Here is a 25,876-nt window from a genome sequence, read left to right on the forward strand (position 1 = left end):
CAACTGGCTGATGACATTAAGTAGGTTATAAAATTTTAGATCATGCCTTGATCTAAAGAAAGTTTCAAAAAGAGAGAAAGAAAAAAAGTCAGTGACATAGACATTAGTCCGGAAATGTCTATGAAGTAATTTCTAGGGATTTGGGACATCAGTAAACCACAGTGAGAGTCACTATCCACAAATGGGGAAAACATGGAACAGTGGTGAACTTTCTCAGGAGTGGCTGGTTATATATTGACCTTACCAATATTATTTCAAAACGGCATCAATGACTCATCCAGGAGATCCTAAGACGTCTAAAGCCTAGTGCTTCACTGGCAGATCTCTGTGCTCAAACAATAGGAAAGATCCTGGATAAAAATGGTATCCAGACCAAAACTACTGCTGACCAAAGCAGACAGGAAGGGCCGTCGCACAGCTGCCAAAAAGACGTCCTGATTAATTTGTGTTTATGGCTTTAGATCTTTACATAAAATAAATATTCTTGCAGAATGGTGCAGGAGGCCTGAGCGTTATTGGTGAAAGGCCTGACTCAGTCAAACTGGCTGCAGCCACAGAGGTGTTTGTTATCTTGTGTTTGTTCACCTCGTTTTCCCTCTCTCTCCACTGAATACACAAAGGCCAAGCATGTGACTTCTCACTGCGGTTTGACTAGAAAGATGTTCAAAAACAATCCTGAGGTTTGCTTCGTCCACACCGAGAACGTGAAAAATGTTTAAAAATAAATGAACAAATCCAGTAAAATTGAGCCGGGTAGTTTGGGAAGCCTGTCAGATTGACAGTAGTATCTCAATACGGCAAATATGATCCTTCTGCCAGACAGTAATGACGGTCCTGATATTACCCGCGCTCTCTCCCTCCCTAACTGCAACACATTCCAGTAATGCTGCACTTTACCCCTCATGTCTACGCAGTGACAGCTGCTCACCATTATGGCACTGCGTGAACTAATTTTAATGGCTGTCACCGGCAGCAGGAGTGAACGCGGGCCTGCCAGCGTAAACAACAAACCCGGAGCCAAAGACGGATGGTCCTCTCAGCGGAGGGTAAATGACGGGATGGGATGAAACACTAGTTTGCTCCCTATGCTTCGTTTATCACTTCAAACAGGGAACAGAAGTGCAGGCATACAGATGATCAGCCAGCCCCAGTTATGAGAGAACCACTTGTGAGCTGAATTTCCGCTGTGGACGAAGCCTCTCCAGAACTCCTGTTTTAGGCACTCGAAAAGCAATTCAGTTCTTTCTGCCGAGCTCCAACCCGAAATGTTTCATAAACAAAATTTTTAACTTTATTATACGTGTTGCTGCAAGGTGAATGTGCACAGCAGTTTAAATACTTTCTTTTTTACATTACATAACTAAGGCTTTGAGTCATTCTTCGCTTTTTTAAAATGTTTTCTACCAACTCAGAAATATTTGATCATGTTTTCTTCTAACCTTCTATAGGTTTTACATCTAATTTAGCTTTTTTTTTTTTTTTTACAGAATTCCAGTAGTAAACTTAGTTTTGATGTTCTAAATTACTGAGCTGACCTTTTGTGTCAGGGAAGAGGGAAAGTCATAGATTACTAAATATCCCTGCTCAGTCAGCTTGGAAAAGAGCACCGATATCTGTGTCTGAGCTAATTTTGATGAATTAATTTATTTCATGAGATTTTTTCCCCCCACATTACTCTACATTTTCTTAAATTAATGATTTAATAAAACAAAAATCCAGTCAGGAGGATGGTGCTGTAATAAATGTTTTGTTCTAACCAGGTGTTAAATACATGTGTATTTGTCGTGTAATACATTTGAACTTGTAAAGAGTGATGTGACAAGAGGAAAAACTGCAATTACAACATAAGCATGTATAATTTAATTACTAGAGGAGTACACATACTGCCCGAGCTGAAATGCACTATTTGTGTGAATGAGGACATTTATTTCATCTGGTAATTTGGTGCAAATGAGAGAAAGTGAACTCAGAGGTGGTCTGGGAAAAAACAGCCACTCCTGCTACAAACATGAGAAAAGATAAGAGGCATCTACACATGACTGTTGTTACAAATTTATTAGACCATCTGAGCAGATGAAATGGATTTTCTGTACACCGAGCAGAAAGTGTCACAGGACATTCGCAATTAAACCTATGCAGTTGTGCCGTTAGCTTGTGCGAGACTAAAACAAGTTGTGATTTAGGAATTGACTGCAATAGTGGCAACGATTTTACAACAAAAGAACACGAATGAATGATATGGGTAAATTATGCAAAGATTTTGGTAAAAGATGAAATATTTATAGAGACAGAGATGTAACAAAGAAAAGTGAGGCTTTCATCCTCCCTCACTACATCTTTTACCAGGTATAAGATTTTCAGGAAAATTCAAGTAAGTTTTCCACAGGTTATCATTATTCTTATTCACATTTACATGCCATAGAAATCTGTAAAAGGCAACTGAAGAGGCACAGTGAATGCATATCTGAACGCAACACTAAACGTAACGATCAAACGCGACATCCCGAACAAACCAATACATCCAGTATAACATTTTCCCTTTCTTAAAAAAAGTGCACTTACAGACGTTGCAGTGTGCCGTTTATTAAAAGAACAAAACAAAAACAAAAAAACAGTAAGGCAGCGTGATTTCTTCTCAGAACATAAAAATAACACTCCAGTTACAAACGGAAAATGTTCCCATAAATACTAAAAGGAACCTAAAGGGTAAAGAGGAGAATACTTTAACAGAGTGTGCTCCTTCCTCACCAAAATCTGAGAAAGTAAGATATTGGTGCAGATTGGTGCACCAATAATCACTGACACTTTCACCTCATTCTAAGGTTTCCTTGGACCTCTTACATGGCATACGAACACCATAGTGGGAGATCTGGACTCTGTCTTACAGCTGACTGGGCACAAAAGGCACAAAGAGTATCTAAAAAGGCAGAGTTTGTGTCACAACCAAGGCATCAAGCCCACACCTTCCTGCTGCCTGCTTGCAGTTCGACTCTAGTGGTTGTGTGAACACGTCTAAAAGGTGCAGCTTGTTCTTAAGGCTAACATCGGTGCAGCTCCATCTGATTTTACAGGCAACAGTTGAGCGGTTCCCCCTCCTCCTCAGTGTGTCGGGATGTGATGATGGTTGTGCTGCGAAGGACCCAGGAATCCGAGCCTTTGCTTGTTCTTCCGCTGCTCCGTCATCTGTGGAGCAGACAGAAAACACAATTAAGCTGGAGTGGCTTTTAATTCTGCACGGAGCAAACACATTACATGCAAACCTGTGTTTGCTCTGTAGTTGTTCTAGTGCCCACTTGAATGTGCAAAAACAAAATAATCCCATCGGCTCACGTGTTGTTAGCACCTTTCCAGAGGGATGTTTGTTCATTTATCGGCGCTACGATCGGAAAGTTAAAGAGCAACTCGCGTTCACTGATCGTCAGGAAGAATGTCATAAACTTTTTTTTTTTGTTTTTTTTTGTTTCAGGGTGGAACAAATAATATCAATGAATTTCAAAAACAAAAACTGGCTGAACAAGACTGAATTTCAACTCTGCAAAAAAACAAAATGATAAAAATAAGATCTAGTATGTAAATGCACTCCGTTCGCATGTTGTAGTGGAACAAGCCGAGGCGTAATTCTGCATGCATACCCCCCAACTTTTATAAAAATGCTGGAGTTTATGAAAAGTTGTTGCATCTTACATACTGATCTGGATTCAAAGGAAAGTCCAGTCGACTACTTCACAGTTTCAACCAAGCTGATGTTAACTTTAAATGCCCAAATGAAAACATTTCAACATGGCACTTCTCCCCGTCTATTAGACCAACTAGCATCAGAGCTACTGACAGCAAAAGAAGTCCTCAGCATGATACTGCCACTACCAGGGAGCTCTCAGGATTAACAGCCTCACATCGACTTCTCCAAACATTCAAGGCAAAGCAGCTGAACATTTGTCCCGTCTGACCACGATCTTTTCCTCAAGAAGGCAGTAAACTTGTCAATGTAGTAGGATGAGAATTTCAGTCAATTTTGAAGAAGGCGCTACTTTCATGGTCGGAAATCTCTCGGTCTGTGCTGATGTCTGATTTGCTTCACTGTGGACACTGCTGCTGGTGTTCCAGAATATTCTAGTTTATTTCAGCGTTGAGCCTTTGGGCTTCCTGAATTAATTTGTAACATCCTGACTAGGAAGGCGTGTAATGATTATATGACTGTTAGATATTGCAATGATAATATTGGTTGCAATTAATATCATCCTGACATCCACACTAATATCTGTGAGATTTAACATCTGTGTCACTAAACTGAATACTCCTTTACAACTCCATCTATCTGGTCACATACTTAGTATACGGCTGGCATGCAGAGTATGAATGCATGCCAGCAAATCAGGTAATAAAATATGACATCAAAAGAATGCTTTATGATTGCAGTTTAATGAACCTTAGTATTGGAATCACAATAAATACTTCAGCTATCTTCTTACTTCAGGATTACAGTTTATGTCAGATTGTTGGAGTTTGGACACACTTGGGTTTTCCACCACCACAGTTGTTCAGAACACCAATCACAATTGGTTGAAATGGTAAAAGTAGGTCAATATGACCAACTGTATATAGAAGAGAGACCAAATATGTACCTGGACCTTGTTTTAATCCAGTTTTTGTTTGAAAAAATGTAAAAAAAAACAAGCACAGAGGCTTTATGTTACATGATCATCCCACTCAGGGGGAAAAATGCTTTAGATTCAATGGAAAGCCAAAATTAATATAAAAATTAGTGCATCTAAATGTCTGAATTGGCAAATATGGAATAAGTAGCGTAAAAGGAGATAGCAATGTGTTAGCATAAATAAATCACGATTACTACTATAAGTCCCAATTTCCTTTAAGGTTAATTTAGGAATCTGACAGTAAAGTCTCACCCGTTTTCACATGCGTAGATTCATCCCTGGTGCTCAGCGAAGGACATTATATGTTGGAAGTACAGCAGTCAGGAGTGCATGATAACTAGATTTAAATTGGACTATCTGTACTGGCCTCAGAGGAGATTTAAAGATAAAGCGTTTGTGTCTTTGCCCAAGGGGGCTCTGGCAGCACAGAAACTTTATTGTCACACGAGGGGCCGGCGGGCGGCAAGAAGCTGCTGCCAGCTCTACAGCCCGCCGAGGTCAGCGGAGGTTGTTGTTTTGTTTACTGGAGTGTGATCCTCCCACAGCAGGAGCTGTTTTTGCACATCTGGCAGAAGGGGGAACAAGGACGGGCCTGTGCCTGCGATCACATGCAGGGTAGGCAGGTGATGGGAGTGATCGGTCACACTGCAGCAGCGCAGCTAGTCATCCAAACAGCCAGAGGCTCGCTGGCGACTGTGTTTGCAGTCGAAATGATCGTCACCTGTCGCGCTCCGTCCGGCGGAGGCTGATGGAAATCGTCGACCTGACTTGGCTCAGAGCAGATTTATGACGACATGACGTTGACCTTTTCCTCTGCCGGCGTTTCGAGGTAAAAAAAAATAAAAAAAAGTCTAACATTCGGGGAGAACGCAGCAAAACAGGCTGCCGCACAAATGATCAAACAGCAAACAGGAGGAATTAGTTAATCCGTTCATCAGGTCACGATACAACATTGAAGCCAGGCTTCTATGTGCAGAACTTTAATACAGTCAAAGACTAGATTTAATTGCCTGAGCTTACTGGGAATTATCTGTTTTACATTACAATTTATTTCCAGTTACAGTATGGATAAAATGTAACCGCTGCTGAGACACCAAGTGAAGAGTTAATGAATTAAATAGGATTTACATTTTACTAAGTTTGAAATAAACTTTCTGTTGTATGATTAAGTAGTAGATTTGTTAGATCTCTAAAAATTTTTAAATGTGCAACTTTGAAAAATTAGTTTGAAAGCAGTGTTACTTTTTTTTTTTATTTCTCTGCAAATATCACATTTTATTGATATTTGTTAATACTCTCTTGGAACCAGTATGATTAATCATATCGAGAATACCATCATTAATTAGATTTTATTGTCATCAGGATAAATCCAGATCCTAATCAAGTAAAAAAAAAAATCACGATGATGAGCAATGATACATTAAATGCCCATCTCTACACTCAATACCACGAATATCTCTTTAATGAACTTCGTATCTCAGTCCTTTGCCACACTTTTTCCTTCCGCTAAACTTTACATCAAAATGTCTGGATGTAGCGCCTTTTCAGCAATAATATTTTAAGACATATAAGTCAGCAGTTGTACCAAGGATTGTGTAACGCAAACTTGTAGCCCCTTTGAGAAAGACTAAAAGTTGTTTATAATAATGACGTTGCGTAACATTACACTCTGTGTGTAAAAACCGTTTAGCAAACATGAGTTCACTTCTTAAACCAAATATTTTGAGTTTTTAGGCTTTTCAATAAGTTGAAGTAGAATGTGGTTGAGAACTCGAGGGCTCTCAACTCGAGGGTCCCTGCTGGCCTGAGGGTTGCAACAAGTGTCTTTCTTTGCTTATGACTTGGTCCGGCTCTAAAAATCAATCTGAAGTGACACTCTACCTGTTCTTTGAGCTCATACAGCTGGCTCGAGAGCTGCGACACCAGGCCGACCGTGTTCTCCAGTTTCTCCTGCAGGGATCGGATCTCGTTCTGCTCATTGTCTCCCTCGTTGCTCACCAGAGACATGGCTCTCATGCGAGGGAACCAATCCAAGTTCTTCTCCTGCAGAAAGTAAACACCGGCGTGACGAAGGTGAACAAAAACCCAGACAATAAGAGAGCATTGATGCAACCGATTTGCATTTACACAGGGAGCGTCTCAGGGTCACAGCCGTCCTGCAGGAGCAAAGTAAATAGAGAAGTGGTGGTTAGAGGGTTTAACATTAATCATCTCATCAGAATGGAAGAGGCTCCGCGTAGAATATTTAAAGCAGCTCTGCCGTCTCCAGGTTACTGCACACAGCAGTAACACACTACATGAACAGTAACTGACATTTCAATTCTCACCCACTCCACAAACACACCGCCGATGTAGGGATGAGTCATTGTCGTCCATCAACAGCAGGACATGAAGCACGGTGCAACTTATAGGAGAGTGTGTGTGTGCATGTGTGTGCGTTTCAGCATTTCTCACCGTGTAGGGCCCATTTTTCTGACAAATAGTTCATTTAGAGAACCCACAGCACATGCCCCATAAGAAGAACTGCTGTTTTGCATAAGGGTCGAGGTTTGGCTATAGAGGTGAATGAGCCCAGAAAGAAATGCCGTGTGTGTGCGTGTGTGTGTGTTCGGACGCTCGTATGCAGAGTGGTTTAGATCTGTTAAAGTGCTGCGCAGACCAAACCGGCTGCAGCAAAGCTTCTGGACAACAGAGGGTAAAATACACCTATAGAATTATGTAACGCGCCTGTGTTTGTGTGGGTGTGTGCAGAGCTGGAAACGGACCTGGCGGACTATGAGCAGGAATGTGTTTAACGACATGCGTGATCTTGTGCAAAGTGAGATAGGTGTCACAGATACAGATGCCATCAGCTGACAGTTATGTAATATTCTCTCGTCGGTTCGGTTGATAAAAATCGTTTACAAGGTGCTGATGGCTGGATTTGACTGGCACCACAATGAGTCCACTGGGAGCAGTGAGTGAGGTATGCTCCCACCTCCTCTTATATAAGAACAGACTGCAGGCCGAGATGGAAGGATGAGGGTGTGAACCGCTGAGGGAGGACATGAGGGGAGTTTAGGTAGAGGGTGGATGGAGATGTGGTGACTATTTGTTTTTGTTTTCCTTGTTAACTTTATCTCACTTAGGTTGGAGATGCAATGATAGTTTTGACCTAAGAACAACTACTGAAACGGTGAATAACTTGATTACAGCCTGAATCTGAGCAACTTAACGTGATCATTGGGACGCCTGAGGAGAGCCAGAGTTTAGTTTAAAAAATTCTGCTTTAAAATTAATTAAAAACATCGTGTCACAACCACATGGTGGAAAAATATACTCGAGCAAAGATGGAGAAAGAAGTTCTCTTGAAAAATGTAACACCGGGTTTCTGGAAACTTTTGGCAGCAGATGAGTTTGTCAGGATTCGACATGAAAAAAGTTCAGCAGAGGCTGCAGACCTTTAGTTAAAAGTGGGAGGTTTTAATTGCCACTAAACTCCATTAGAAAAAAAATCATTTTTATTGATTTATATACAAAGCTATATGAATAAACATTTAATGAAATAATTATATAAATGCTGAAAATAGAAAGAACTATTAATGACAAGGCTGAGAAAACTGAAAACGGTTAACTAAACCATGCAAATTCTATGGTGGCAGGATTTAAATGTGAAGCTTATTAAAAGTGCAGTTATTTAAATATTTATTAAAAGTTAGATGTCTTTTAGATTGTCGTCATTAGCATGAAAAATGCCCTACAAACATTAGAAGCAATCAGTGCAGAAAGAAGATTCCTAGAACTTATATTCTTATTCTGCTGTATTAAAGGAGCTGAAAGTTCGGTTCATTTAAAAAGGTTACAATCAGTGCGCCACATTGCATGACATTAAACGAATGACACAATAAGAAAAAAAGGGGACAAACAAAATCATTTCAGAATGTAAATGACTCAATATGTGATTTTGTTTTTTACTTGCGTCTCTTTTTTTTTCTTAGATGATGCAGCTTTTTGCTATACTGACCCAAAAGCTACTTGTTGAGTCATAAAACCCTGCAAAAGGTTTTTTTTTTCTCAGAAATATTCCATTGACTAAAGGAGGCACAGTAACGGAAACCTGTATCCATCGTGTTTCAGAGAGTCCACTCAAGCTTTGAGAGGGGCTAAAGAAAATTACTACAAACAGAACAAGAATAATCTAAGAAAAAAAATTATGCACAAGCAATAGAAGTGACCATTTAGAACAATTATTTAAGAAATGTACTACATTACATAGTTTCCCTGAGATATTTGGACACAGTTTTCCTCTTTTTTTTTTTGTTGCTTTTTTGCTTTATGTTTTTCGCCAAGGGAACTTGAGTAAAAACCAAAACTAGTTTTCTAATAATGACTTTATTCATGGAAAAATAAATCACTAAACCCAACAACTGCTCCTGCTGCTACCTGGGGCAACAAATGCCTGCTGTTCACAGCAGAATTATCTTAAAGGAGCGCTATGGGAAGACTTTGAGGGTGATTGGATAGTTTCAGGTGATGTCACGACAAGCATGTTGTCCAGTCACTTAAAAATCTTTGTTATAATTTTTCTTTTTGGTCAGAAAAGGGTTTTGTCTTTTTTTCCTCCTCCTTATTGAATCCTGAGGAATGACGTTAGCTGAGGTGAACGGGGGCTTGTTATTATTTAGATGTTGGGTAACACTTTATTTGAAGAGGTGTGCATAAGACTGACATGACACCGTCATAAACATGACATAAGACCTGTCATGAACATAAAGTAGTCTTTATGAATGTTTATGACAGCTGTCATGAAGTGTCATTCAGTAAATAATGACACGTTTAATGCATAGTTGCTCTAAAAGTTGCATTGAAAGTCCATTAAAAGTGCCAACTTTGCATTAAATTATAATTTACAAACTCGTGCAAAGTTGGCACTTGTAATGGACTTTTAATGCAACTTTTAGAGTAACTTTGCATTAAAAGTGTCATTATTTACCGAATGACACTTCATGACAACAGTCATAAACATTCATAAAGACTTCATGTTCATGACAGGTGTTATGTCATGTTCATGACAGTGTCATGTCAGTTTTATGCACACCTCTTCAAATAAAGTGTTACCAGATGTTGTCCTTGATTCGTTTGCAGCCTCCTGAGTGAGCTGCTGATGTGCTCCTGGAGTAACTTTGGCCACCAAACCAACAAGTACCCCTCTGTTGATTTATTGTGGATGAAGACTCTCTCTGTGGTTCTCTGGAGTAAAAGGGCCTTAAGAAGGGGTTTTGAAACTCTGTAAAGACTGATAAATGTCAATGATTTTGTTTCTTTGTTAAACACATTGTCACACCATGCTGCTGTATTCAAGTGACTTCTTGTTTCTACGTGTCAGACAGTAATTAGGGCTGGATGTGGGTGGTGAATCTGAACTCAGCTCTGCAAAGCTGAGTTTAATGACAGTTAATTAGTGATTTAACAAACGGGGTTATTACATTCTCACACAGAGCAAGGCAGGTTTGGATAATAGCCTTTTAGCTTAAAATAAATACAATTATTAAAAAAAAAAAGGACTTTGAAAGAAAAAAGCCCAAACAGAAGATTAGTAAATAGTAAGCTTTTTACATGTCCAGTTGCATTCACCCATTCACACTGATTCAAGGATTTTTCTTTTACAGCTTTCATTTGTAATACAGACATGTACAGTATATCTACCAGATTCCTAAAGAACAACAGGTTCTTCACTAATTAAATTTCTCCTTGCCTGTTTTTTATACTTGTGGCTCCACAATATGAATCCATTGAGTCTAAAAAAGCTTGTCCCAAAATATTTCCGGCTAATTGGAGCCTTGGGCATCAAGGAGAACTAAAAACAAGAATAGTTTTATTTTTTTTAATTTATTTTTTTTTACAATTTCCAAAGGACAACGATGGCTCTGTGGACTCAAAAACATCCCTGGAGCCAAGGGCCATCTTATGCTTGATTTAAATGACCCATTACTGATGGATTATAATTTTAAATGTTAAGAATAGTCTTTTAGCATGAAATCACTCCCGCTGGTTCAGGAGTCACTGCCTAATTCAGGAAATGCAGTCGGACTGTGACCGTGCAGAACATGACATTTTAAACCGATGTCTCGCTGCTCATCGTTGGACTGTACATCCATTCAGTGTGTGCTGTACAGCAAGGCTTTATTGTGCGCTCGCAGATCACTTTAAACACACTCTTGGGCACAACCTCACAGATGTTTACTTTCTTTTTCCATTTTCAACAGTTAAAAAAAAAAATTATTTAAAACACAAATAACACCTTCAGGTCAGATCTGATCCATTTGTATACAACAACTGGTTTGCTTTAGGTTCGTATAAATAAACTTTTTTTTAAAATAAATGTTCTTGATCCAAGAGCCTTTGACAGTTAATATCTATGTCACGTCTACTTTTTACAATAGTTTAAAAATCCTTTGAAAAAAATCTGATCATTTAGTCGGGAATCATGTGAAAAGCAGGAATATTCTTCTTGTGCTCTTTTACAAAAGACTTCTGCTATATATAGAGCTTCTTTTGACAGAATCACTGACAATGCTGTTTCATACACTGAAAAGGTTCATTTTTTCCAAATAATTCCTGTATGTACATACATGCTTACATACAAGAGTTAGACATGTAGTTCTGCAGGGAGTTTTACTTTTAGCATTTTTATTTAGAAGGGTTTTGATAGATCCAACCAAATATTTCTAAATAATGTAATTCTTCATTGGCTCAGATGGCCTGTGTGGCACCTGCTTAGCAATAGCTTTTAATGGTTGTTTGTATGTTTAGTGAAAACATTAGCAGAGTTAAAGATTGTCTTTTTTTTTTTTTCATAATAACTGAAAAAAGATCTCCGTGCAATGACACTTGAATAGCAAAAAATTGCTTAACAAAGGTTAACTGGATTTAGGATAAAACATTTGCAACCTGTTGGAAGTTTTTATACAAAGTAGAACTATTTATAATCTAAAAAAAGACAAAAATTTGCAACAGTTAGCAAGGTAAACTATGCTAACAATGCTATTTGCTAATAAAAACGGCAACATTTCACAATTATATGTTCTGCATTATGGTTTCATTAACATTTTTAAGCAAAACGTTTTCAGTATTGCATGTCTCCTGTTCATGTCTCTTACACCTGTGGTGAAACATCGTGTCTGCTCATAAAATTATCAGTTACTATTCGTGACACAGTAGTTTGTTAAACTACACTGCTAACAAGTGACTTTGTGGCTGGGTAGAGAAATTCTAAGTACATTTTATATATTAAAAGAAATAAAAAATTTAATAGCAGCAGACAATTTTTAGCTTCCTTAATTTACCTTTACAAAAATTAGACCTTCAATCACTTTTGCCCCTGCTTTTGCAACAGCTAGCTTGTCTAGTGTGTGCTGCATGGTAAAAGAGGAGTCCATGAACTGACAATGTGTCTGTGTGTGTGTGAGAAAAAGAAAGACAGACGGAGGATGAAAGGGAGAAAGAGAGAAGGACAGGAGAGCACGTGCTCTGCAGGGCTGAGCTATTAGCAGGCCACTTGAGATGGGTTATGTAACAGCGTTGTGACTGCTGCTGCTGCTGCAGTACCTGCTATGCCTGTAGTCGCCGTCATAATTTTACACACAAACACCCGCACACTCTCACTGACTCACCAATTCAAATCCAAAACACACCGACAGAACAGACACTTTGAGTAACATGAGCCGACTCTCCGTCTTGGCAACTCATCACTTTATGCTGCCAAGCAGATGCAATCAACCTGAGTCAGGAGTATGTGCTCCTCTCTGTGTGGTTTTAGGTCATCAGGTTTCCACTCTGGAAAGTTTTTTTTTTTTTTTTTTTTTCCAGTTTCCAATCCGGCTTTAGCAGTAAAGCACTTTAAGAACACCATATAGGACTAAAGTGGCGCACATGTTAAAAAGCTACCAGGATGAGTTAACAGGGACAAGACGAATCGTACAATAAAAACTGAAAAATGTCAGAAAACTAAATATAGCAAAAACCCAAAGTAAATAAGTTTTAAGTAATGACTGAGAAAGATGAGGCCTCTCTAACTTGCAGTGGTGGGAAAATGCTTCTTTGACACACTGAGGAGCGGCTGATCAGCTGACCTGAGGGAAAGGAGGATGTTTAAGATGGGAACAGCCCAGAGAGGTGGGATGTGGCTTTAAAGACAAATAAGGATTTTAAAACAAATTCTCAAATGTGCAAGCAACCAGTTGAGGAAGGCTGAAATGAGAGGAATGTGCTATTTACTTGTGTGAGTTTAAAAGAACTTCAGTCTCATTCCAACTCTTTAATGCACAGCAACACAATTCAGATTAAAATATCGTTGCAAAGTGTATCGTACCTAAACGTTAATTGACTAGTTTTCTCTGAATTGAGTTTTGAGGGAGTGAAATGATGTGACCGTTCTAAGAATCAAGAATTTTTTTATTGTCATTAGGTATTCACATATAATAACATTTCACAGCAATAAGGCAATGAAGTGAGCTAGGATGTATAAAAGGAGGCCAGCATCATGAACCTTTGACACAAATCAGAGTAACAATGCTGGTCAGAACTGGAGCAAAAATTACAAAAACTAACTTGAATTCTGTCCAACATTTTGAGTTTGGGATGCATTTTTTCAGAAGTGATCATTCACTCATAGTGCAACATATAATAATGGCATCACTCTTTTTAAAGATATATAAAACGAGCAATGATTCCATGCAGTAATCCACACCGATTTCCACGCCAAACCAAATGGCTGTTTACTACAAATTAATTACAAGAATATAGATCTTTTTTAAGAGTTGCATATTTCTTCAGTATCAGTGGGGATATTCTTCTTTCCTCTCTCTCATTTATGCCTCCACCTCTGTGATCTTTAGCATTTTGGGAAATCTAGTTTTGTCTGGTGTGAGCATGTGCTGCTATGAGACTCCAACTGGCTAAATATAAAATTATCATATTACAAGAGTTACATATTTATCTACTGTTACTTCACACAACTCTTTGGGATATGAATATTCCACACATTGCTTGTGTGATGACAGTATGTATGCAATATGTTGTGCCGTCCTAGTTAAAATGTTACTGCAAAGATAATGTTTTATGAAGTCAAACAGTAAATAGGGGGAAAAAAAAAAAAAACTAGTCCCATATTTTACTCTCCCATGTGTTTTCCTGCTTTGCAGCCTGTTAGACAGTGTTAATTTAAATTCCTGACTCATCATTACCTCACCTCCCAGAAATATCCTGGCCAGGCACCAGAGAACAGACCTGTTGAAAAACCCACCGGTGCATATTAATTCAATGTCTGTCACCTGTTTGTAATGCAAATTGTTCCTTATAACTCCGCTATTCTTATGCCCATCACAGACGAATGTTAATCACAAAATGTGCCATTATGCAGCTCGGCTTTATCTGACTCCATTAGGAGAAGCCCTTCTTGCTGCCCCTACATCCTTTAGCTTGTTGTCCGTGTCTCAATGCAGTTACTTATTACACTGATAATAATGGTGCTGGAGCAGGTTTAATTACCATTTAACTGCACTGTGTCCCAGCAGGTTAGGAGCTCGCCTCAGTGAAGAGTACCTGGGCACTGAGATCCATCTCCCTCCAGCAGTAGGAGTGAAGGAGAATAAATTGGGATGGCTGGCACTGGCCTGGGGGCTCAGACTTGTTTTCCCAACACTCATCAGTTGGTTCTGTAGCAGAATCTCCAAACGGTCTGACTCAGGAAAGTGGTGCAACGTTCAGACTGTAGAACTCAGAAATCTGTATTCTCATGTGCTTCTAAAGCTGGTAAAGCTCAGCAGCAAAATGGAAATCGGGTTATTTTCCTCAGGATTGATAAAGACTGCATTGTACTTCCTTGCAAAACTACAACTAGAGTCTAACATCTAAATAAGTATGTATCCATCTATAAGTATGTATGTGTTAACATATCGAAGGTGCAACCTTTCACAGTATATCAAATTGCACTAAAAACATCCAGCGGTATTTAAAGCGTGTGTTCAGACTCACTGCAATCATCTGGGCCACGTAGCTCTCTGGGCCGGTGTACTCTGTCGGATCCTTCACCCTCACCAGAACCAGGAAGTAAAGGTAGTGCCACATGTTGTGTTCTGATTTGATGTGCTCCTCAAACGATACAGTCTTGTTGTCAAATTTGTCTCTTTCCAACCCTGTGTGACGTCAATAACTCATCAACAAGTGTTCCTCTAAAACATGCCATTTTCTACATTGCAGCCTTTGCCTCCAGTTGGCAGCACTTACCACAGATGAAACAGGATGTTTTGAGAATCTCCTCCTTCCTCTGCTTCTCACTCCTCAAGTCGGCAAAGGTGTCAATGATCACACCAAATATCAGATTAAGCACGATAATGATGACGATAAAGAAGAAGAGAAGGTCGTAAATGACTCGTGCGGCAAACAGGGGCTCCTGGAAGGTTAGGGGTTAAAAAAAAATAAAAAATGGACACAGCACATCAGTTTACCGAAGCAGTCAAACCAAAAAAAATAAAAATGAAAAATAAAATGTTTGGACTATTTCAGCACAAATGGACACAAAGAGGAGAAAAATAATTTTAGGATGGTCTGACCTCTTTGGATGGTCTCCTGAGAATATCGCCCACACCTCCCCCGTTGCGTAATCCTTGGTTCAACACAGTGATTATGCACATGCGCAGCGTGTCACACACGCGCTCCACTTCATCATCTTCATCTACAACAACAACGTATTAAAAACAAAACCGTAAGACTCTGGAATATCGCTTAGAAATATGATGCAGAACTTTAAATAATTTGTCCCTCTGTGATTTTCACATTTCTTTTTAATAAAACAACCAGCCTATTATATTTTATTGGGATTCTATGTGACAGTCACACAAATTAGATCATTATTGTGAAGTGAAAGAAAAAGCGATGGATTTAAACATACAAAAATCCTTAAAATGTGTGTAACTCAATCTCAGTAGAAATAGATTTTGTAGAGGTCTAACATTGTTGGAGGACAGTAAAGAAAATGGCATCCTTCATCTAAACTGACAGGCTGGTCATTAACCACAGAAGCAGCCATGTCTCTAACGGTAACTCTGGAGGAGCTGCAGAGAATCACAGTTCAAGTGGGAGAACTTGTTGGCGTGTCAACTTTATTACTTGTGCACTCGAAGAACCTGGTCTTTGTCAGAGTGGCGAGAGAAAAAAAAAAGTCAATAGCTGAAAGAAAACAATGATTTTGTCACCAGCTATGAGATGTTTCCCAAAGCTGGGGTCAGAAACCCACTGGTGGTTGCAATTCAACAAGTCCAGGGTTTTGTGATGTTGTTCAGAAATCTAAGCCCAAGTAACAAAAATGATAAAAGTAAAAGCACATTTATGCTTAAAAGCAGTTGAGAAAACAATCATAAATATGCATTAGTTGTCGATGCCATCTGTATACCCGTCTTATTGATAAATGATCAGTGTCACAAGTCTTTTCCACTGTTATTTTTTGGGCTACAATGCAGAAATTTGGGAACTAGGATGTAGAATACACAACAGGATGTAGAATACTTCTTCATGTGGAAGAAGACGCTCACATGAGACCAAAGTGGAGATGTTGAACTAGTCTACCTTCAAAATATTTTCGTGTGGCAAACACTGAACACATGGTCCCCATAGTGAAACGTGCTGGGGGCATCTCTCTGCCAAAAGCCCCTTCTAACAGGTCAACAACTCTGAAAATACACCCAGAGCTATAAAAAAATGGCTTAGATCAGTTTCTGACAAGTAATCTAGAAAACCATTTTCCGTCTCATTTTGAATGCACTATTCCTCTGTTATGTTAAATATTAGTAATAAACACAGAAGTTTTGTGGTCATAAACAGCCAAAATGTTAAAAAGTTAAAGATGTATAATTAATTTAGCGAGACCTTGTAGCCACTCTATATTTTATTCAGCTAATTATCAACAAAAGAAACTGTATTTGTATACACCCAGCTTCTAATTATGTTACATTAGATTATTAAAAAAAGACCACTATTCATTCACCACGACCTTACCACTAACCCCTCCAGTCGGCTGCCACTAAACGGTGATGAAGAAACCTATTTTGCTATTTTTATGAGGTGTGAAATGTACAAAGACGTTGCAGATGGGTGAAGCCACGCACAGGATGGAGAAGGATGTGGATAAGATCACGTGTGTGCTCCTGCAGCGCAGGTGATCCACGGATCCAAGAAGTGTGAGTCACCCCCACTGCCTCATCAAGTTTCTTTGTGTGCAGACCTTGGTAGGAGTCTGAGAGTCACTGTGTGTTTATGTGAGTAACCTTTCTGTGGCTGGAAATGTCAACCCACAAGCCAGTCAACTGTGACTTTCCCAATATGTGAGGTGAAAAAAATAATCAAATAAATAAAATGATCCGACAGTAAAAAAATTTTTTACCAGGACGTGATTTGGAAGGCGACGCAGGGCAGCTGTTCTTCGTAGATGAATCCGCGGATTCGACGTCACACAACAAATCTGGCCTCTCTGAAAACCATTAGGAAACCATTTTTAGATTCTGCTGTTCCACTAAAACAGTCCAGAGAAGTTTCATCAAGACAACAAGCAGTTTATTCTAGTCATTAAAACCAGCAAGAAAAGATATAGCCAGACATTATGTAAACTGAGGCAGCAGCTGTTAGGTGGGTGGTGAAGAGTTGCTAAAAAACAAAACCCTGAACAAAATCGCTTTAACGTGCAGAGCCCTGATCAGGAATCCAGAAAAGGTGTACGGCTGAGATGAAATCGGGTCAGGCAGACTGACAGAGACGCCTCAGCCAGGGTGTCTGATGTAAAACCTTCTCTCTACTTTCCCTGACAATAAAACAGAGAAGGAAGAGGCGGCTGGACTGTAAGGTAGGAGACCGCTGTAAGGGTCAGAGCTCCACGGTGGACGGAGCGCTCCTCAGCTTCTCTGGAGCTCTGGCTGCTTCCCCCACTCAGTCCTCAGCTAACATACAGACAGGCGTGAGCCCAGTGAGTTACATAAGCCAGCGCTGCTCTGCTGCGTCTGCTCTGCTCAGCAAAACACAGGATGGCACGGCCACCAGGTTATGCAACAGGTGCACATGTGCGAGCAGGATGTCTTCCTGTTCGTCAGCTCATCAACACGCCCACACAATCCCCAGTATTATCAAAACATGTGGCGGCAGATATTTTATACAGCATACTGTACAAATTCGGTGTAGCTTACATGTTTGCAAAGGAAGCTTTCTCTTGAGAAGTTGCGAATTGCGAAAGTTAAGCCATGCATGCGATTATGAAACTCATTTACATGTGTGTTTTATTTAAAGTTAATCTTAAAAATTTTTTTTTAAAAAGCTCACAGTACTGTTAAAATGCCAGCTTTTAAAATTATGCGCCGACTTTTTCGCTTAAATGTTTTCTTCTTTTACTATTAAGAGAAACAAAAATGTATGTTGGGTGGAAAATAAATCGAGTAAAAAAAAGCTGTAGCTGCACATGTTTACAGTAATATCTTGTTGAAACACCTTTGGAGTCAAGTTTAGTAGAAGCCTATTCGGTAGTTTTCAGACTGTTCCTGCCAAAGGTTTATTAAATCCATGTGACTGGGAGGACTTCTCTTTAATGCAGCCCATTCCAGGTGAATTCAAAGTATTTCTAACTTTTCCTCCCAAAGCTTTAATTTTTCTGATGACTGAAATTTTGGATGATACGTAATTTCTTCCATTTTGATACAAAAACTTTTTCAAGTGAAGAATAATAACTCCATAGCATAACGTAGCTCCTGCCATGTATTCCAGTTTATTGTTGTTTATGTGTAAACCCCCCCCCCCAAAAAAAACAACACATTTTAGTATTGTGGGCAAAATATTTTCATTTGGTTTTATTACATAATAACTCATTCAGCTGAATTTAGACAGGCACTGGTGAAAAGGATTCAGTCTGGCACCCCTATTCTATAGAAATAAATACAGAGAAAATAAAACACTTTGCAAAGGATCAGAAGGATAATATTGTGCAATTTGAAAACTATAGCTTTGCTAAAAGATGCCAATTGTGCAAATGTCAGAAAAAAACTTAACTGGGATGCACTTATGGAACCACATTAGCAAAACATTTTTATCTTTATTATTACATCATGTGGCCTTCTGTAGCTTTGTCTCATTAGTTAGTAAGAAAATCAAACTATAGCAAGCCCATCCAGTAAGGAATAACTGCCACAATCAAAGATGGTGCAGATCATGTAATGGGATACAAGTCAGGACTGAAAATGCATCTTTCTAAATTACATGAAATGAGGTAGAAAAACTAATCCTAACACATGAACCTGAGGACTAAAGGTACCTACTTGCATGCAGGTGGTCCACTTCCATCTGGAAGTCATTCTTAAAGAAGATGTAACCGATGATGGAGAAAAAGTAGACCAGGAAGAGGGCGAGGATTGCCGTCAAGATGATGGAGCGGCCATTTCTTGTCACACTTTTGATCACGTTCAGCAGCGTCTCCTCTCGAAACACCAGGTCAAACAGCTAAAAGAAACTTCATATCAGTGAGAATGATAACGATAATTTTAAAAATGAAAAAAATTAAATAAAATGAATTCCTTACCAAAAAGCTGTAGAAGAACTCGTGCACAAAGAGGCCCAAGACACAGATTAAAGCATAACCCAAATGGTAGATGAAGAGCAAGTCCATTACAACTGCTTTGTAGCCTCGAGCAAATGTTCCCTTGTTTCCCACAAAACTTACAAGGAACACCAACTTGTTGAAAAGCTGAGAAGGAAAGGAAAATATGACTTAACAGAAGACATAATAGTTCACTGCCTCAATAGAAAAAGCATTCCTTACTTACGTTTATAGAGCCCAGCAAAAACAGAGCAGGTGTGAGGCCCATCGTGTAAATGGCTCGTAGAATGAGGGAGACGAGGAAGGACACGATGCCCCACTGCTTGGGCAGGACAGGAAGCAGGGCGGTGGAGATGCCCAATGCCACCCACAGGAAGATATTCCAGAACGGGGACAAGGTGCCTGGACGAAAAAATATAAATAAATAAAACATAAAGACCAACAATGCTTCAAGACGTGGTGGCTTGTTGATAAATTATTCACCAGAGTTTAGAGCTTAACTCGGCGCACTGTGGTGAAGGCAACACTTAGACATGTCAAACAACAGTCCGGGGGGAAATTACTGCTCAAAACAACAGATTACAGGGTAAACAAACCACTGAAGCTCGGGGTTCTCTAGGAAACTACAAAGCAGGGATGAGTAACGCAGAACAGTGACGCTAAAGAAATAGCTTTGTTTGATCAACTACACAAAACCCAGTTTGATGTAAATGTGGTCGTGTCGTCGATGGACTAAATGTTTTTCGCAAATGGTGCTGAAACAGCTGGTTATGAAGTGTAAGTGTTGAGTCGTCTCACACGTCTTCATCTAATCCTTCTTTGGTTTTTCTAAAGCTATATCTACACACACACACACACCCCCCCCCCCCCACACACACACACACACACACACACGCACACACTTGCATGGAGAATTGCCTTCGGATTTCCACTCTGCCGTTTTCTTTTAGTACTAAAAAGAATTCTGACTACATTTCAGAATAGAGCTGAGCAGAGATGCTGTAACACAAAGCCCTCAGCCAATAAAGTCAGTAAGTCCAAGTTGTCTTGTATCAGAAGGTGCAATTAAACAGTAAAAGGATCTCTGAGCACGTTCTGTACACAACTACCTATTCATGTGCAAAAGTTTTATTAGGTGTGAACACAGGTAAAAAAAAAAAAAAAAAACATTTAATAGTGTGGAGGAATAATGCATGTTTTTAAGATTCTTTTTTTAATCTTGGGATGAAATCCATTTAACTCTACTGGAAATGTAATCAACATACCTAAAAAAAAATTAGCTTTGTGCCAGGAAGCCAACAAATTTTAAACAGATGCTACCATTTCTGGTTACCAAAAAGTGGTGAAATATCAATCGAAATTCAGCTGCTTAACTGGGTGTTAACTACATGTGCTGAATGATGTATATGCATACATATGTAGAGTATTAACAATGACCTTTTGATGACAGAAAGTCTGCAATAAAGTTTAACTGATGCTCCGAATTATTCTTGTTTTTTTTTTTTTTTTTAAATCAGTGCAGATATTTGTTGCATGATCATTCCACCTTGGAAAAACAAAACTTCACAGGGATCATTAAAAGAACAACTTTTATGACATTCCTGGCAGCGATTAGAGGATATAAATTTCAGACTGGCAGCTTAATTACCCTCATCTCCATCGTCTCCAAACGGATAAAAAGCTCCGACGGTGAGGTTGAGCACACAGGCCAGGTAGAAAGAGATGCTTCCCCAAAGAGAGAAGTGCCGGGAGAACCAGAACAGAGCCTTGTTTCCTATGCAAAGGAGAACGGAAAGAAAGTTTAGCTTGTTCCTTCACACATAATGGACACTATCCACTCATGCTGTGATGAGATTCTGGAGCGGCAGTCGCTATTTAGATAGCCACTTACTGCGGATCTTCTTCTGCCACCTCATCTCGTTGTAGAGGTTGTCGAACTGCTGGAAGAAGTCGTTCACCTTGCTGCCCTGGTCGTCTCTCTCGGTGGTGGTGAACACGCGGTTCTTGGATTCCTCGGTGAGGTACTCGCAGATGTTTGGGACGGGAAACACAATCTGCTCCATGCTGCGATCGTGGCGCACGATCTGAAAAGCGAAATCGATTTGCTTAAAAAAAAAAAAAAGTAATTCCACATCATCAAAAATCTGGCGGAGTAAAGTCAACGCTTGCCTCTATCTGTGCCGTGTGCTTCGCGTAGTAATGAAGAGCTTCATCCTCGTCGTTATCCAGCCCCAGACTGGGCCTCAGGCTCTGCTGCAAGATCTTACTGTGTCTGGCCAACTAAAGAAAATAAAAGAATAATGTAAGGACATATCTAATGTCTAAATTCTTATCCTTTTTTTTTCAAAGGGTTTATATAAAAAAAGAAAACAGCTATAGAAATTCATACCAACTAGAAAACTCTGCCTTCTCATGATTATTGAAAGAAAAGCAACATTATTTTTAAAATTCATTAAAAAAAAGAAATAAACTAACACAAAAGTGTGTTGTATGAACTTGTTTTTAGAAGTCAATTACTTAATATATACATATAAAAAAAAAACAATAAACCCAGTTTTGCAATCTCAGTTAATTTGAGAAGCTTTTAAAGCTTACTCTTTGTTTCCTAATCTTCTTTTTAAAAAATATATATAAAGAGGCTATTTAAACCAATAACATTTTCATCGATTTTCAGGTTCTACCTTCATCTGTTTAGAATGTAATAAGAAAACAAATATATAAACTTAAATATTATGTAATAATGATCAGCCCAGTGATAACATCTTATAGCAAATATAAAGCTTGTTACCCTTAAATACATACATAAATAAATGTATTTCAATAACAAAGCAATTAAAAAATGTTAAGGTTAACAATCAGTTAATCTTATTTAAAACACTCAGTGTTTTAAATAAAAGATTTGTGTCCACAATATTTATTTTATGAAGATTGACTCCACGTGCCACATTTTCTTTTACTAATAAATCTTGTCTGGAGTGCATAAGACAGTTTCTCCATCTTCAATAGCTCTTGCTGAGATTTCCAACTTAGACATCCATTAGATTTTCATCTCAGAAATTCTGACATCCAAGTACAAATCAAATGGACCACAAAAAAAAAACTTACAGAAGTAAACGTTGAATGAATATTTAAAGTAAATGGCAACCAGCTGTTTCATTAATAAAGCTAAATCCTCTGGCACTCAAACGGACACAGGCAGAGCGGAGGACCTGCTAGACTTGCTCTGCCCTTTTACATTGACATAAAGCAGCGTCACATCATGAAAAATTATTTTAGTGTCGGAAGAGTTCATTCACAGTGCAGCAGTCTTCAATCATTAATAAAGCGCTGGCGCGCACAGCCCTGAGGTCGGCAGAGGGTCAGACAGAAACAAACAAACAAAACAAAAAAGCCAATGGATAAGTCACAGACAAACAACAGCTGTTGCTTTTTTAATAACCTGATGGGCCAGGATGTAAATGTTGTGTCCAACGTCTCTGGGTTTGATCCGCTCACCAGCGTTGTCCATGTCCTCCTCAGCATCGTAACCCTGAGTGTAGGCTTCCTTCATTACGTCCACCTATAACCAGGCAAGTTCGGACAAGTTTGTTGGCAATGCAGCGGATGTTGCTGTTAACTTGTACAGAAAAAAACAAACACCCACCAACTCAGTGGGTCTCATCTTGTAGAGAATCTTCTCTGCATTCTCGCTGTCATGGCGACTCTCCATGATGGCCAGCAGCAGCTTGGAAGCATTGTTCTGGGGAAAAAAAAAAAGGCCCCAAATACATAATTTAAGTGATTAAAGCTGCTGACATGAACGCCTGAAGTTTTGTCGGATTACTAATTTAATAAAACCTCTGTTAAAAACCAGAACAAACACTTTTCAGCTGTGGCTCATAGAAAGAGTCCTCTTCATAATCCGCTTCTCACCTTGAGGACCAGCACCAGGTCCAGTCGATTCTCCCCCAGGGGATTAATGGAGTTCACAATCAGCGCTATAATAATGTCGATGCCATTGGACTCATGTTTTGCTATGCATGTCTGCAGGAGAGGAACAAGAGTAGTTAATGCAGTCAAAACAAAATAGAACTTATCATAGAACATACATTTGAACTGAGCACACAAAGAGTACTAAAGGGAATCTCAACAAATTGGCTCATTATTGAAATATTATTGTCTTTATTTGACAACGTGGTCGTAGGAAAGATCCATGATGACAGCAAGCAACAAAAAGTCATTGCTAAAGAAGCTGATTTTTGACACAAGCATATTAACAAAGTTAAGTGGAAGGAAAATGTGTAAAATGGCAAATAAAAGCTCGCAGCTGCTTTCTTAAGAGGAGACTGCAGCAAAGAGTATGATGGAGATTACTAGGATGTGTACAAGAGCCACCACACAGTGATTTACCCCAGGACATGGGCTGGAGCTGATGCATTCCTTGAGTTAAAAACGTACTAAATCAAATACAACATCTGAAATGTCTTACCTGGATGTAGAAGGGAAAAAAAACGGACTGTCTTTGTATGTAAAATAGATTTTGCATTTTCTTTAGAAATCTAGCTGCTAAAGTTTGCAGCTGCCAAGAGAGCCAAAACCTGAACATATTACACTTTCAGTGGAAAATAGAATACATTTTATATGTTGGAGTAAAACAATCCTGGTTTACTCTGAAATTTCAATTGGAACAGGTGCAATGAATGTATTTCCAAATATGTTTTGATTCCTCTGCTCTTCGAGTCATTTTGGCTTTGAGATGCTTGACCTCATGTCTTTGCAGCACATTCACTAATCGTCGTCGTATTCTGAGCTGTGGAAACTCTCTGGACTACGTGCAACCAACAACGAAGCATATTTGAGTAGCTTGGAGGCAAAGTTTGGGCATCATTTCAGGGGTGAAGAGGGGAAACGATGCAGGGAGTCAGACTGTTGCATAGTATTATGGGATATCAAATCAATCAATCAAATTTTATTTGTATTGCACATTTCAGCAGCAAGGCATTCCAAGGTGCTTTACATAATTAAAGAAAAAATAAAAAAAACCATGTGACATTGAATAAACGGTAAGAAAGAGAAAGCAATTTTGAAAAAAAAAAAAAAGATTAAAAAAAGATAAAAACATACTTTTGTTACGGAATTTAAGCGCCTGTCGTCGCCGGACTCCGCCGGACTCCGCCGTGCGTTTAACACGGGTATTATCCAGGCCCCGTCGCCTAACAGGAGACCTTGGAGACAAGGTCTCCAACCTTGCAGCACCAGACTCTGTCCACCTGTCACGCAAATTTTTGTGCTAGGACTTAGCCGTCCTACACGGATTTTTGTGCACAATTTTTTTACCTGTTAGAGTCTAGAATTTACAGGGTTTTTCTGTGCGCGCAATGACCCTCAGTCACTCGCCACTTTTATATCATTAGAAAGAGGAATAAAAAGAAATTAATAAATAGATAAAAAGTAAAGATAAAAACATTGAAAACATTGAAGACATCAAAACCCGCACTCCAACCCTAATTTAGCCATAAGCAACTCTAAACAGGTGGGTTTTAAGTTGAGATTTAAAGGCACCCAGTGTTTCAGCTGTTTTACAGTTTTCTGGAAGTTTGTTCCAAATTTGTGGTTCAAAGAAACTGAATGCTGCTTCTTCTCCTTTGGTTCTGGGGATGCAGAGCAGACCAGAACCAGAAGATCTGAGGGGTCTAGACGGTTGGTACAACAATAACAGATCTTTAATGTATTGTGGTGCTAAACCGTTCAGTGATTTATAAACTCAACAAAATGTCTTTATGACAACTTGACATTAACCAAGAAATCATTACTGATAAAAATTTGTTCTAAAAGTATTACTTATTGCACTTTAAAAAATTAGGTAACTTTATGTTATTAAAGGTAAAGTTTAAACAGTAATGATTTCTTGGTTAATGTCAAGTTGTCATAAAGACATTTTGAATAATGTCAATTTTGTATTAAAAGTGTCATGATTTACTGAATGACACTTTATGACAACAGTCGTAAATATTCATGAAGGCTTATTCATGTTCATGACAGGTGTTTTGTCATGTTTATGAAAGTGTCATGACAGTCTTATTCACCCCCTTCAAATAAAGTGTTACCGTCTATTATTTGAGCTACAGGGAGCCAGTGTAGGGACTTTAAAACTGGTGTTTTGTGCTCTATCTTCCTGGTTTTAGTCAGAACGCGAGCAGCAGCGTTCTGGATCAGCTGCAGCTGTTTGATTGATTTATTAGTCAAACCAGTGAAGACGCTGTTGCAGTAATCAATGCGGCTAAAGATAAACGCATGGATGAGTTTCTCTGGATTGTGCTGAGACATAAGTCCTATAATCCTGGAGATGTTTTTCAGGTGATAGAAGGCCAACTTTGTGACTATCTTAATGTGGCTCTGAAGGTTCAGGTCAGAGTCCATCACTACTCCCAGGTTTCGGGCCTGATCGCTGGTTTTTAGTTGTAATAACTGAAGCTGTGCATTGATTCTCGTTCGCTCCTCTTTAGGTCCAAAGATAATAACTTCAGCTTTGTTTCTGTTAAGCTGGAGAAAATTTTGGCACATCCACACATTGATCTGTTCCAAGCATCTATTCAGTGATTGGATGGATTCAGAGTCACTTGGTGACATCGTG

General features: G+C 39.0%; 1 protein-coding gene across 1 annotated transcript in view; it reads right to left on the minus strand.

The window, feature by feature from the left end:
- Window positions 1-2,040: 2,040 nt before the first annotated feature.
- Window positions 2,041-25,876, minus strand: part of itpr2 (inositol 1,4,5-trisphosphate receptor, type 2) — a 70,316-nt gene continuing 46,480 nt past the window's right edge. The window contains exons 43-57 of the mRNA XM_008411467.3: window positions 23,176-23,286; window positions 22,907-23,002; window positions 22,703-22,822; window positions 21,433-21,543; window positions 21,155-21,347; window positions 20,912-21,037; window positions 19,490-19,665; window positions 19,246-19,410; window positions 18,986-19,166; window positions 17,074-17,160; window positions 15,248-15,369; window positions 14,922-15,087; window positions 14,670-14,830; window positions 6,537-6,698; window positions 2,041-3,183 (exon numbers count right to left, since the gene is read on the minus strand). Of these exons, the coding sequence (XP_008409689.1) occupies window positions 3,100-3,183; window positions 6,537-6,698; window positions 14,670-14,830; window positions 14,922-15,087; window positions 15,248-15,369; window positions 17,074-17,160; window positions 18,986-19,166; window positions 19,246-19,410; window positions 19,490-19,665; window positions 20,912-21,037; window positions 21,155-21,347; window positions 21,433-21,543; window positions 22,703-22,822; window positions 22,907-23,002; window positions 23,176-23,286 (2,061 nt within the window). The 3' untranslated portion in view covers window positions 2,041-3,099. The remainder of the gene's footprint in view (window positions 3,184-6,536; window positions 6,699-14,669; window positions 14,831-14,921; window positions 15,088-15,247; window positions 15,370-17,073; window positions 17,161-18,985; window positions 19,167-19,245; window positions 19,411-19,489; window positions 19,666-20,911; window positions 21,038-21,154; window positions 21,348-21,432; window positions 21,544-22,702; window positions 22,823-22,906; window positions 23,003-23,175; window positions 23,287-25,876) is intronic.

Source organism: Poecilia reticulata, chromosome 6 (genome assembly GCF_904066995.2).
Source record: "Poecilia reticulata chromosome 6, P_reticulata-male-v2, whole genome shotgun sequence".
Taxonomy (NCBI): Eukaryota; Metazoa; Chordata; class Actinopteri; order Cyprinodontiformes; family Poeciliidae; genus Poecilia; species Poecilia reticulata.